General features: G+C 42.6%; 1 protein-coding gene across 2 annotated transcripts in view; it reads right to left on the bottom strand.

The window, feature by feature from the left end:
- The window catches only part of plcd1a (phospholipase C, delta 1a), an 85,418-nt gene that overhangs the window by 54,940 nt on the left and 15,823 nt on the right, over positions 1 to 14,655 (bottom strand). Inside the window, exon 1 of one of the 2 annotated variants that reach the window (XM_060825203.1) lies at positions 12,941 to 13,215. The exons of the other annotated variant lie outside the window; for it this stretch is intronic. Coding sequence (XP_060681186.1) covers positions 12,941 to 13,037 — 97 coding nt within the window. The 5' untranslated portion in view covers positions 13,038 to 13,215. Of the gene's footprint in view, positions 1 to 12,940; positions 13,216 to 14,655 lie in introns of those variants that run through there. 2 annotated transcript variants of the gene reach the window in all.

Here is a 14,655-nt window from a genome sequence, read left to right as displayed (position 1 = left end):
CACGAGAGAGGAAAGGTTAATGTAAGCAAAAAAGAAAAACACACACACATACACATACACATACAGTCATTATTTACTTGGCTAGCATCAACCTAATCTGAGGGGCCAGCCAAGAACAACAAACAGAACTGATAAGGACTCATTGCTGACAGTTTCACTGACACACACACACACACTTTTGAATTGTCTCAGTCCTAAACATCAGGATACCAAGGCAAAGAAAAGGTAAAAAATGGCCAATTCTGTCAGTCAAGGAAACAATCAAGTCCTCCGCCTATCTCAGCTACTTCCTGAGGAGCACAATAGTACTCACACCACCAGCCAGGGACCAAGCGCTGTCCACTGCCACACCTACAGCCACCTCAGCCAATAGTTCTCTGCTGAGAGTTGCAAGTCGATGCCTGCAGTGTCAACCCAGCAGAGATTCACTGGATTTTCCTCTTGGAAAAAGAAATGTTGCCAGGGAAGTTGAAAATAGCCCAGCTTTCAAGGAGTAAGTGAAAGTGTCACATTAAATAAAAAAAAGAGTAAGCCAATATGACAACTGGCTCCTGGCAGATGAAAGTATTAGGTGTCAAAATTTCCCATCCACAAATCAAGAATGAAAAACAGGACAGTACGCAAAACAGGGAGTTGGAAATCACCACGTGGTCAAATATTTGGGCTTTGCTGACCTTCCAAGGATTAGAGGGAGGGAGAAGAGCTGGGTGCACATCAGAAAGTCATCGGTCTCAAACCCAGTCGGTACCTTGCCCTGATGTACACCTGCTGCCACCATCCTCTTTCCCAGTACAGATCTACAAGACTAATGGGGTCGAAAGCCACTTCCCATTCTAACTGGAAGAGGCTCTTGAATTGAAGATCAAATATCTTATTGCAATCACAGGTCATGTTGGCAGAATAGACATTATTACAGAGATTGAGGAAGACTTGGACATCGGATATCAAGAGGAGTGAGACCCAAAGCTATTCTGTTCATGGTCATAGTAAGTGGTACTTAGGGTTAATACTGAGGAGTGCCTTTCCATAACACCAAAGAGACTTTTATTTTGGAAAGCAATCACAGCAATGGGGGTGTCAATTCAGGCAACAGCTTATTAGGACTTGTCTTCCCATCTTCCTTTAATCTTGATATCAACAATTTCTTGTTAAAAATCACAAGGAACCTTCAGTAGTAATATACAACAGACAAACCTATTGCCATGTTTAAACCAAAAGTTGAATGCTGGTCTGCTTTAATTCAAAAGCATTACAAGCTTAAAAAGCTGGTTGGTTAAGTTAATCTAAGTTCACTGACTATATGGAGGACACGCCTGGGCATTATAACAGAGGAAAGGTCAGCACAAATATTTAGGTTAACCAGATTGAAATTTCAGGGCCTTGACATGAACTGCAAGAACCAGAGGTTATGCTCAAAAATATTACAGGCGGCCTTTTCAGGATCGAAAATTAGGAAAGGTAGAAGCTTGGAACTCTCACAACTGGTCACTGACATCGGATAAATAGCCAATTTTTAACTCGAGATTAATAGATCTATGTTGGCCAATAAGTATTAAACGATAAATGTAAACGACAAGTCCTTTGTAATTAAACATCCCAAGGCTCCCCATAAGAGGGCAGAATGACACTATGGAGACCAGATGGTGAGGGGGCTAGGCTTTAAAAAGTATCTTTGAAAAGGAAGCAAGCAAGGTAGTGCGTTTCTTTTATATATAAAGGTTCAGCATAAACATCTCCACTTCATATCCGACGTGTCTCAACTGCCAAGGATCAATACACACAAATCCCCAGACACAGCTTGCATTGCATTTCTCCAATCTCTGCCAAAATGTATGAACTTACACTTCAGTATTAAATTTCATAATAGGAACTCATTTCCATTTGCAATACAAAAACACACAAAATCTGAACACTTTTTCAGGCATCCTTTGATGAGAGCATATTGTTGCAGAGGCAGGCAATGAGAGAGACGCTGAATTATAGAACCAGCTTTCTCAAGGAAGACACATTCTGATAAAATTTCCATTCATCCTCCACCAGGCCTTCCTTGGGAAAGTGTGCATACCTTGTTCAAAGTTTGACCTGGCAATGTCATTCTTGTCTTTACTGATGATAGAAGCCAATAAAATTTCAATGACAAATAAAACAAGGCAGATCGACATAACAGTAGATAGAGCAAAATTGCATTGAGCACTACTCAGAAGGTCAACCTCCAGCAGGAAGACAAACCACGCTGTGACTCCAGAATGATGATAAAGTATTTAGAATAATTTACAGCAAATTGGATAGAAATTACATATTAAACCTTCCACTCTGAATCAGACCAGACATATAACTAACTGGTGCTTTCATTTTGATCAAATCAAAATATTGGCAGACAAAACAGAAAATTAGACTGCTTTTAAAAAGGTAAAAATGCTCAGCCATAGTCAAGTACATCCAATAAATGGGGAATAGAAGGATAAACAAAGCCAGAACTCCTTAGTTGATAAAGGACAGAGGAATGCAGTATGTCTCTAACCAGAGTTTGCACACAGATACCCACTGATTCCTGTTTTGCCAGGGCTCCTTGACGCCACAATCGGTTGAATACAGCCTTGATGTCAAGGGCTGTGACTCTCCCCTCCCCTCTGGAATTCAGCTCTTTTGTCCATGTTTGAACCAAAGCTGTAATGAAGTCAGGAGCTGAGTGACCCTGGGGGAGGCCAAACTCTGCCACTGAGTAGATTGTACTTGATAGCACTGCTGATGGCACCTTCCAACACTTTACTGATGAGAGAGTAGATTGATGGAGTGGTAATTGATCAGGTTGGATTTGTCCTGCTCTATAGGTACAGGACATATCTAGGCAATTTTCCACATTTACATCACAGGCATCTACCTGTTATTGTACTGGAAGGGCGTGGCTGGCAGAGCAAGTTCTGCAGCACATCTTCAGACTATTGCTGGAATGTTGTCAGGGCCCATAGCCTTTGCAGTATCCAGTACTTCCAACCATTTCTTGATATCATGTGATGTGAATCGAATGGACTAAAAACTGGTAGCTATGATGCTGGAAATCATTGGAGGACACAGATTGATTACCCACTCAGGCATTTCTTGCTGAAGACTGCTGGGAATGCTTCAGCCTTATCTTTTGCACCAATGTATTGGGCTCTTCCATCTTTGAGGGGATATTTGTGGAGCCTTCTCCTCCAGTGAATTACTGATTAGATGTTGGTGTATTGTGTGAGATGACTTAGCTCTACCACTTGTTGCTTCTGCAACAGGTGTGAGTAGGCTTGTTTGGTAGTTCACTAGGTTGGCATCTTTCAGGAATACCAGGTGCTGCTTCTGGGAAGCACTCCTGCACTCTCCATTGAACCAGTGTTGGTGTCCTGGCTAGAGGTGATGGTTGAGTGGGGGGATATGCTATGCCATTAGGCTAACAAACAAAAAGCAGGGCTAAAGTACTAACTGAGTATCTTTCTTACTAAAAGGGAGAGGAATTTGGTCAAGTAATAGTGAGAGAGAAGGCAGTTGAGATGCTGATGAGTCAAAAATTGATAGAGGAATTATAGAAAGGCTGGCTTAACTTGAAGTTGATCAGTCACCATAAGGATACAGCAACTATAAAGAAGAGGCCATTTGACCTCTCAAGCCTGCTGTGCAATATAATACAATCATGGATGATTTGATTGTGGCATCAACACTTCCTGCTTGTCCTCCCATGAGCCTTGACCACCCATAATTCAAGAATTTCTTCTACCCTTGAACATTTTTTAATGATCTCAACCCACACACTTCAGTGCTCTGTGGGGAAGCAAATTCAAAGACTATCAGCCCTCTTAAAATAATAAGTGAGGATCCTTCCCCTCCAATGGGAGACACCTGATTCTGAGAGTGTTGCTTACTTCGAGAAACCTGCAAAAGAGCAACCTTCTCAGCATCAACTCTGTCTAGCCCCTCAGGAACTCGTTTAAAAAACCTCATCATTCAAGCAAGTGAAGGCTTGTACTCACTCTTCAGAGTACAATCTCTGCATCCCAGGAATCAACCAAGAATCCTTTCTGAATTGGCATTGCAACAATGTCCCTCAGCTAATGGAGGCTATCAAACGGGCATGGGATTCATCCAAGGAAACAGAGTGAAGGAACAGTACACAATATGGAGATACAGGCCATAAATCATCCAACCCTGCTTAGATTTTCAAATGGTGCCAGAGGTCAGAACAAAAAAAAACTGTACTCTTATTCCAAAGACATTACAAAGGATAATCCCAGCAACAACACACCACTCATTTATCCTCAGTGGTAGGAAACCATTTAGAAACCATAAATGAGGACAAAATTAAAATTGCTTAAATGAAGGACAACCAGAAACGTAAATTGTGTTTTACTAACTTTGCAGCATCTCCTGTACTGGAACTATCCTACAATTTCACCATTGGCTGGTCGGCAAGACTGGCAGAAGTCTTCAACAGAAGTCCATTTCCCTGGTCATGGCTTGTATCTTTGAGAAAGAAGTCAGTCATTCAACGTCAGAGCACCGATTGGACAGTTGTAGGATGTGGAGTCTCTTCACAAACCTCAGGCGAAGCGCCACACAAGCTAACAGTCCAATCCATCTGTGCTATATAGAAACATCATTGACCAGATCCCAACACCTAATTCCTGGAGGACATGAAAATTAAAACAAAATCCTGATACTATTTTCAGGAGATACATGGAGACTCCTGACCATAGAACAGTACAGCACAGTACGGGCCCTTCGGTCCTCTCTGTTATGCTGGCCTTTTATCCTAAGATCAGACTACCTACATACCCTTCATTGTCCTATCTTCCATGTGTCTATCCAAGAATCGCTTAAATGTCCCTAATGTATCCGACTCAACTAGCACTGCTGGCAGTGCATTCCACGTATCCACCACTCTCTGTATAAAGAACTTACCTCCGAAATCTCCCCTAAACCTTCCTCCAATCACCTTAAAATAATGACCCCCTCATGATAGACATTCCTATCAAGGGAGAAAGTCTCTGTCTATCCACTCCAATGAGACAACCAGAACTGAACACAATATTCCATGTGTGGTCTAACCAGGGCCCTGCAGATCTGCAGCATAACTTCCTGGCTCTTAAACTCAATCCCCCAGCTAATGAAAGCCAACACACCATACGCCTTAACAACCCTATCATCCCGAGTGGCAACTTTGAGGGATCTATGGACATGGACCCAAATATCCCACTTTCCCTCCACAATGCCAAGAATCCTGCCTTTAAATTCCACATTCAAATTCAACTTTCCAAAGTGAAAGAAAGAGTTTACACTTTTCCAGGCTGAACGCCATCTGCCACGAGTCCAGTTCTGCATCCCGTTCATCTCTCGCTATCCACAACTCCACCAACCTTCGTGTCATCAGCAAACTTTCTAATCCACCCTTCCACTTCCTCATCCAAGTCATTTATAAAAAAAAAATCACGAAGAGCAGAGATCCCAGAACAGATCCCTGAGGAACACCCAACTCCAGGCTGAATACCTTCAATCCACCACCACCACACTCAGTCTCCTATGGGCCCGCCAATTCTGGATACAGACAGGTTTCCCTGTATCCCAAGCCTCCTTACTTTCTGAATGAGCCTTCTGAAAGGTTCCATGGGGAACCATTTCAAATGCCTTGCTAAAATCCATGTGCAAATTAAAGTGGTACTGGAAAAGCACAGCAAATCAGGCAGCATCTGAGGAGCAGGAACCTTTCATCAGGCTCCTGCCCAAAACATCAATTTGCCTGCTCCTCGGATGCTGCCTGACCTGCTGTGTTTTTCCAGCACCACTCTAATCTGGACTCTAATCTTCAGCATCTGCAATCCTCATTTTCGCCTAAGACCTACATACATCACATCCACTGCTCTACCTTCAATGCATTCTGTCACATCCTCAAAGAACTCAGTAAGGCTTGTGCCCCTCACAAAGCCACACTGACTGACTATCTCTAAACAGAGTATGGTTTTCCAAGTAATCTTAAATCCTATGCCACAGAATCCACTCCAATACTTTGTCCATCACTGACATAATACAAAGTGGTCCGTAATTCCCAGGACTGTCCTATACCTTTTCTTGAAAAAGTGAATAACATTTGCCAACCTCCAATCATCTGGTACTACTCCAGCAAACAGTGAGGATCATCGCCAAAGGCACAGCAATCTCTTCCCTCACTATCTGTCGTAACCTAGGGTATATCCCATCTGGCCCGGGGATTTATCTATCTTATGTTTTTCAAAGGTTTCAGCACATCAACCAGTTCTAGCAGATCAGTCTGTTTCATGCTGTCCTCAAATGTCAAAGGTGCCTCTCAGAAGTGAATACTGAAGCTAAGTATTCATTAAGGACCTCCCCTACTTCCTCAGACTCCAAGTGCAAGTTCACTCCACTGTCCCTGATTGGCCTGATCCTCACTCTGGCCCATCCTCTTGTTCCTCACAAAAGTGTAGAATGCCTTGGGGTTTTCCTTAATCCTACCGGCTAAAACTTCCTCATGCCCCTACTAGCTCTCCCAAGTTCATTCTTCAGCTCCTTCCTGGTTACCTTTTAATCCTCTAAAGCCCAGTCTAATCCTTCCCTCAACCTTGTGTAAGCTTCCTTCTTCCTCTTGCTTAGATATTTCACATCCCTTGTTACCCAAGGTTCTTTCAACGTACCATCCCTTTGTTGCCTCAATGGAACAAACTTGTCCAGAATTATCAGCAGGTGCTTCCTAAACAACCTCCATATTTCTGTTGTGCATTCCTCTGAGAATATCTGTTCCCTATTTAAACGTCCCAGTTCCTGCCTAATAGCATTATAATTCCCCCTCACCCAATTAAATAGCTGCCCATTCAGTCTGCTTCTATCCCCCTACATGACTATAGTAAAAGGTCAGGGAGTTGTGAGCACTATCACAAATGCTTTTCCCGAGGAGATCCGACACCTGGCATGGTTTGTTGCCAAGCACCAAATCCAATATGGCCTCCCCTCTAGTTGGTCTATGTACATATCAAGTCAGGAACCCTTCCTGGACACCTGACAACAACTACTCCATCCAAACTATTTGGACTAAGTAGGCTCCAATCATTATTAGGGAAGTCGAAGTCACCCATGACAACAACCCTGTTACTTCTTTGCCTTTCCAAAATCTGCCTCCCAATCTGCTCTTAGTGTCTCCATTGCTACTGGGGGGGGGGGGGGGGGGGGGAAAAAAGAGAGAGAGCAGGTACTGACTCAGTGGACAAACCCTCCTCGACGACCACCCTTTCTGAAGCGGTGATACTATCTCTAATTAGCAATACCACTCCTCCACCCACCCCCCCCCCCCCCCCACATTCCTTCAGGGACATCTAAACCCCGAAATATCCGACAACCATCCCGGCCCATGTGATCTCCAAATCTCCATGATGGCCACAACATATGTCCATGCCTAGTTTATTTACTCAATGTAAGTATCATAGTCCAGCTAGAAGATATTCCCTTGGGAACTACAGATGATGCTTCATTATTTGGGGGACAGCCTTTCACCAGATTACCTAGTGGTCCAGTTTGCCCCCTCAGGTGGATGTAAGAAGTTTCCACAGCCTCTGTTCGGTGAGAGGCAAAAGTAATTCTCCCTGATGACCCAGTCAGTATCAAGTCCCCTCGCCAACATTTGGTTGTTTTTATATCATATTGGCATGTGTGTAATACTGCTGTTTGCGAACTGACTATTAAAAAAGGGAGAGATGTACATATTAATATCTTTACAGAAATAAACGTTTGGATTTTAAACTAGCAGCAAATGTCTTTTTTGAAGGCAGTTAAATATCAACTAAAATCAGTTTTTACAGTATGATTTTAAAAACAGTATATGTCAGAAAGCAGTTCTGAAGAAAAGGTCAATAAATCAGAAACATTCAACGCTGCTTTCTTGCCACAGATACCACCAGACCTGTGGAGTTTTTCCAGCAATTTCTGATTTGGTGTCAGAAAGTGGGTGTCTGAATTAACTCTTGAAAAACTGATAAGTTTATATTGCGGGGTTTTACATTTCAAGACATTAGCTTGTTTTTGAGTTTAAAAATAGTGAAGGATCATATTTAGCTTAGACTTTAGGAGAAAGCTGAACAAACAGTCCACTACATCAGTCTTTGCTCCATTACCTTCAAGAATTCAGAGTTTTAATGTTTTTTGGATGGTGTGAAGGAGGAGAAATATTAGTTTCTCTTAGAAAACATCGTTCAGAATAGTTAAAGTAGTTACTTTATTGAAACCTTAGTTTATATAAAGTTTCAGACCAGGAATGTTTGGTTAGAAACCTACATTGGTTATTTGAAGCCAAGAAAGTCCAAGACCTCAGTTGGGAGTGTCAAAGAAACAAAGTTCCCAGCTCTCAGCACCAGAAGCAGTTAAAAGTCAACTTAGAGATTTGATAGTAAAAATGAAATTTGTCTGGCTTATACAGCAATAAGGAATTTTGGTTTCGCAATCTTTAGAATAATCGTAGAATTATACAGTGAAGAGGTCATACAGTCCATTTCAAGTGTTTACCCAAGTACTTGTTAGGAAGGTAAGGTTTATAGCCTCAACTACCCTTCCAAGCAGTGCATTCCAAATCCCCACCAACTTTTGGATGCAAATAATTTTCCTTAACTCCTCTCTGCCTTTTACCTTAAAATTATTCCCACTTGTTATTGACCTTTCAAATGAGAAGTGGCATTGTATCTACCCTGTCCATGCCCCTCCATCATATACAGGTATATACCACTATGAGGCACTCCACCTACCCCTCCCCCGCACAGTTTTTTCTGCTCCATACAAAACAACCTAAGCTTAAATCAGCCTCTCTTTATAGCTGAAACGGCTCCACCATGGTGAATTTTCTCTGCGCGCCCCCCCCCCCCCAGTACAACTGTATCTAGAGTAGTGACCAGATGTGCACACAGTACTCCAATAGTGACCTATTGTACAGCCCTAACTTAACCTCCTTGCTCTTATAATCTGCGCCTTGACTGATAAAGACAAGTGTCCCGTATTCCTTAACTATCCTATGAACCTACCCTGCCACCTTCAAGCACTCCAAGATCCCTCTGTTCCTCTGAGCTTCCTCATATCCTGCCATTCAAGTACTCTCTCGTCTTGTTACTTCCTTCAAAGTAAATCATGTTACACCTATCAAATTTAAATTCCATGTGTCGCTGATCTAACTAGTTGATATCCTCCAATAAACTCAGACCTTCTACCTCACTGTCAATCACTTGGCCAATCTTGATGTCATTCACTTACTTCCTGGTCATCGTCCCACATTCGCATCTACATCCTACACTTACATTACAAACAATGAGGCACCCGGCACCATTCCCTGTTGTATGCCACTTGGCAATGGCCTCTATTCACACAAACAGCCTGCTATTACCAACAAGCCAATTTTGGATCCATTGTCAAGTAACCCCCACATCCCAGGTGTTTTTACCTTCTTTAAAAAGTCTCCCATGTGAAACTTTGTCAAAGGCTTTGCTGAAATCCATATCAACTACACTGCCCTACGCATTTGGTCACCTCTTCGAAAAATTAAACCTGATGTGTTCGACATGACCTCCCCCTGACACAGCCATTCTAATGACTCCTGATCAAACCTTGCTTCTCCAAATTGAGATTAATTCTCTTTCAGAATCTTCTCCAATAGGTTCCAATGAGAGAAATTATATTCAGATGGCTTGGTTTACTCATTTCTTTTCTTTGGTGTAATACGCTTGTTTTATTGTTCACTCCAAATCTGCAGCCTTGTGTGTGCTTAGGTTTCACTGAAAGACAATTGATTGTTGTCACGTGTAGCAAGATACAGTAAAAAGAGTTGTTTGTGTGCTATACAGGCAGATTGTACCATATAAAGTGCATCAGCGTGGCAGAACAGGGTGCAAAATAGTGTTAACAGGCAGAGAGAGATGGTGCAGCAAGAGACAAGATTTAACATCCGAGAGGTCTGTTCAAAAATCTGATAACAGCTGAGAAGTTGTTTTTGAATCTATTCGTACATGCATTCAAACTTGATCACCATGTTAAATGTGTGTTTTTACGTAGTTATCTAGCCAGACTGGATTTTGGAATCAATAGCATGTTCAATAGTAATAGCCACTAGGATCATAACATTACTGCTTTCTGCACAACAATGACTTCAACTCAGTTCGGACCTAAGAAAGGCATTGCACACAACCGAGTTTTTTTTCTCCAACAAACTTGTTACCATTGGCTGGTGAAGTTTGGATTATTGTTGAATATCTTTGCATGCTACTGACATGGGCAAGTGAGATTTCTAGCATCTGGTTATTTTTGTTGTGCTGGGTGGGGCACTAATCCTCCCAAGCACTAGCAAATTATAAAACTTAGGCGTTGGCTTTTGTGACCTTACTGCTTTCTTCTTAGGCAAGTGGCTCTGGTTGGCAGTGCATTGATCCCTGATCTAGAAAGGTGCCAAAATTTAGCCCAGCGTTGTCCACCACAAAAAGAAACCATCAGATTTTGAAGTGCAGGACTGACACCACCTTCTCAGATCAGGGATGTTTCACATGTTATACTCTTTTTCAAAAGAAGGTACGAACACAGCAATTACAAGCCTGTTGTACTTATGCGTCTCCTAACCAGGAAGAAACTAAAATCGACTGCTAAGGTGAAAAAAAAATCACTGCTGTGTAACAGTCAACAGGAACCCATTGTGTGAGAGATTTTTTTTATGGTGAGACAGGAGAAATAAAAATGCAAATTTATGATAATTTCTGCAGTGAATTAGAAAAAGTAGTTACAAAATTTGACTTGATATAGTAGCTGTACTATCACTGGACTAGCAAATGTAAAACTCTAGGGAATGGATTCAAACCTCACCACAGTAAAAATCAATTTTAAAAATCTGGAATTAACAGACCCTGACAATATTGCTATTTGCTGGGAAATCTGTCACCTTTGCCTGACCTGGCCAATATGACCCCTGACCCCACAGTAATGCTTTCAAATGGCCTAGCAACCCACGTAGTTCAAGGACAATTAGGGATTAGTAACAAAATGTCATAAAATTTATTCCATGGAATATTACTGATGTGTTAAAACTGCCAGTTCTGAAAACATAATTCCTGCCAAACCCAATTAGTCAGAAACACCCTGGGCAAAGTCTCCAGTGACATCCTGTGTGACTGCACCCAGAGATTGCTGCCTCTCCTCAACATGTTTCCAACCTCCGATTGTCTGTTATATCCCTAACAAACATGAGCTAGGAGCTGTAGGCCATTCAGTCCCTCAGACCCTGTTCACCATTTGATAAAATTGGTTAGATTGTGGCTTCATATCTACTTTCCAGTGTGCCCTTGACTCTCTTGACAATTAAGACATATATGGCTAGAGTCTTCAAAAAGAAGTATTCAATTCTCTCTCCAGGAAGAGACTATGCCACACAAAAAGCACTCAAGAAAATGTCCTTGTCTGCTTGGATGCTGCTGTGTCGATGGTCTTCTTAGTACTCTGCCCCCACAGAAGCATGTACAATTGCCTCATTATTCACCACACACAAGGCAACCTCCACTATGACCACATAAAAACATGATTTGAAGATGCCGGTGTTGGACTGGGGCGGACAAAGTTAAAAATCACAACACCAGGTTATAGTCTAACAGATTTAATTAGAAGCATTGGCTTTCAGAGCGCTGCTCCTTCATCCTTCACGATGACATGATGAAGGAACAGTGCTCCAAAGGCTACTGTGCTTCCAATTAAACCTGTTGGAAAATAACCTTAGTGTTGTGTGATTTTTAAACCACGTAAAAACACCTTCTGTGCGTGACAGTGATATACCCTCCACCAGTCTAAGGAATTTGCTACCCAATAATTTGATCCCACCATCCCAATTTCCAGCAGCTCAATCACAGACTAGTTGAGAGTCAACAAGTCTGTGAGAATGGGACCCACACAGGCTAAACAGAGGTGAAAGTGGCAACTTCCTTCCCCCCCAAAGAATTTAGAAATGATTGAGTTTTGCAAATTATAGACAGGATCGCTAATAAATTATTTTACAATAATTTATTTTCCTTTTGGTCAGAACAGAATTGAAATGCTCAAAATTTTCATTGCAAGCATTCCAACTTAATCTCTGGGTCATTAGCTAGGTTACATCCCTCACGTCAATCTTTCTCTCTTCCTCACTCCGCCTCCCACCACCCAAACTTTCCAATTCCCCTCGGTTTCCTGCCCGCTGCCAACCCCCAAATCCGCCCCGTGCAAATTTGTTCTGAGGCACTTGGCTTGGAATACGAATGTAAAAAGGCAAACGTACAATTGGTTTAGAGGGGCAGCAGAGAAGGAAATTAAATAGGGTAGAACTTAAAATGGTAACCGAAATAAAGACATAAATCAGGCCATGGCATACACCAGAGACAGATTGCAACAGGATATCCTATCAAAAGGCAAAACCCCACACAGCATTAGTGTAAACAATACCGCCACCAGCTCAGAACAGAAGCAAGATTACTCAGAGCTGAGGGAAGGAGAGGGAGGGAGTGGTAACACCTGAGTGGGAGGAAAGATAGAGAACTTCAAACTAAAAAAAAGAGGGGGTAGGGCATGTAGAGAGAGAGAGAGACACACACACACGAAGGAAGAGAGAGGAAGACCTGAAAGGGGAATTTTAGAAGAAATTCGCACCAGAGTGGTGGTGTTAATTTTTTTTCGCTTGATTGAAAGCTTGCAAGCTTTCGGCTGAACTTGCCTGGGCTAGACTCGGACACTGCAGGCAGTGTTGGGTGGGATAGAGGCAGAGAGTGAGTGTGTGTAAGTGGGTGCTTGCTGGCACTTCCTTTACCAGCAGCTGTGAGAGTCTGTCAGCAGAGAGAGAGACACACAGACAGACAGATTCTCCCGCACTGACAAAGCCAAGCCCCCTGTCTCCCCTCACCCCCCAGGGCGGGATAACTCTTACCGAGCCGGCTCAGGTTGGCTCGGACCTCCTTGTCAGTCGCCTCTCGCAGCCGCTCATCCTCCTGCTCGGTTTTCCTGGGCTTGCGAATGCATTGCATTTTTTTTAACAAAATCGATATAATTTGCCGTTATTGCTAAACCAAACGCAATGTACACAAAGAGCGGCCAGTCTCTTCCTTCCGCCTCGAAGTTTGGTATAGACTGAATCTTGAAACCTCGCCGCAGGTTGCTAGCGAGAGCCACTGAGAGTCTGTGGGAGGGTTTTAGATTCCCTCTAGAGCTCCGTGTTTTCTTAACAAAAAGGGGCGGGTTTCAGACTTCGGACTCCTTGACCTGGCATATCCCAAATCTTACTAAAAGAGAGAAAAGGGGAACCAAGGCTCACATTTCCATTAGAATTTTGAGGTTCCCCCCAAAAAGATGTCTTTACACAGCCAGTGGGGTCTTCTGGAAGTATTACGATGCAGGGACACCTAGAAAGTTGGAGAACCAGTTCTGGAGAGTGGGCTGGGCACAGTCTCAAGGTCTGATAGAAATTTGGCATGGTTAAAAAGCACAAGAGGCGACCACTCGTTCCACCCTGTGTTAGCTCCCAGCAAAAGCAAACAATTTGCCAAGTTCTACCGCATTCCTGCAGTTCATTAACTTTTATTCTTCTGATAGAAGGTCCAACATCCTTTCAAACGCAGTGACTAAATCTGCCTCCAACTTATCCTCAGGCAGCACATCCCAGATCCTGACCACTTGCTGTATTTTAAGTAAAACATTTTTCTTCACATCGATTCTTTTGTCGGTTGCCTTAAACCTGCGCTTTTGGTTCCGGATCCTTCTGCCCATGGGATGGACTTCTGCCTACTCACTTTTTATAGGTGTGCCAAGGATTCTTTCTATCAGGAGACATTAGAGTTGTGAACACAGCCCAGTCCATCACAAACTAGCCTTCTTTACAGGGACTCAGTCGATATTTCCCACTTGCTCAGGAATGCAGCCAACATAATGAAAGATCCCTCCCACCCAGGTTATACCCTCTTCCACCCTCTCCCATTAAGAAGATACAAAAGCTTGAAAACGTGCACCAAGATTCAAGAACAGCTTCTTCTCTGCTGTTATCAGACTTATGAACTCTCAATATTAGAGCTGATCTTCTTCAGCACCTTCTCTGTAGCTGTAAGACTGTATGATTAGATTAGATTAATTCCCTACACTGGGGAAATATTCTGCATTCTTGTGATGTATGATTTGTATGGTTAGCATGCAAAATTGTACATTTCGCTGTATGGTGGTAGATGTGACAATAATAAAATCAAACTTGTGATTTTAAACACTTCTATTGCAACTCTTTTCAACTGATTGATAAAAGGTCACAACTGATCTGATTATGACTATAACACTTTTCCATCCGTCCCCTCAAATGAGAGACTAATTTTTACACTGTGCTCTCTCTCATTCTAGATTTGCTCTCTCCCAACCACCCCACCCCCTCCTGCCTCCAAGGAAACACCCTGTCAGTATCTACTCACCTCCACCACCTCAGGCTCCTGTATCTCAGCAAGTTCCCACCTCATCCTTCCCTACTTCAATGCTCACAGACCCAAACCACAAGCTTTCCACAAGATAATCCAGTCAAATGAACCTGTACAGCTTCTAATACGTTTTTAAAAAATGTAAACATAAAATTGCAAGGTGACCAAAACTGTACACTGTACTCAATGTAGT

Source organism: Hemiscyllium ocellatum, chromosome 5 (assembly GCF_020745735.1).
Source record: "Hemiscyllium ocellatum isolate sHemOce1 chromosome 5, sHemOce1.pat.X.cur, whole genome shotgun sequence".
Lineage (NCBI taxonomy): Eukaryota > Metazoa > Chordata > Chondrichthyes > Orectolobiformes > Hemiscylliidae > Hemiscyllium > Hemiscyllium ocellatum.
This window is presented reverse-complemented; position numbering and strand designations above follow the sequence as displayed.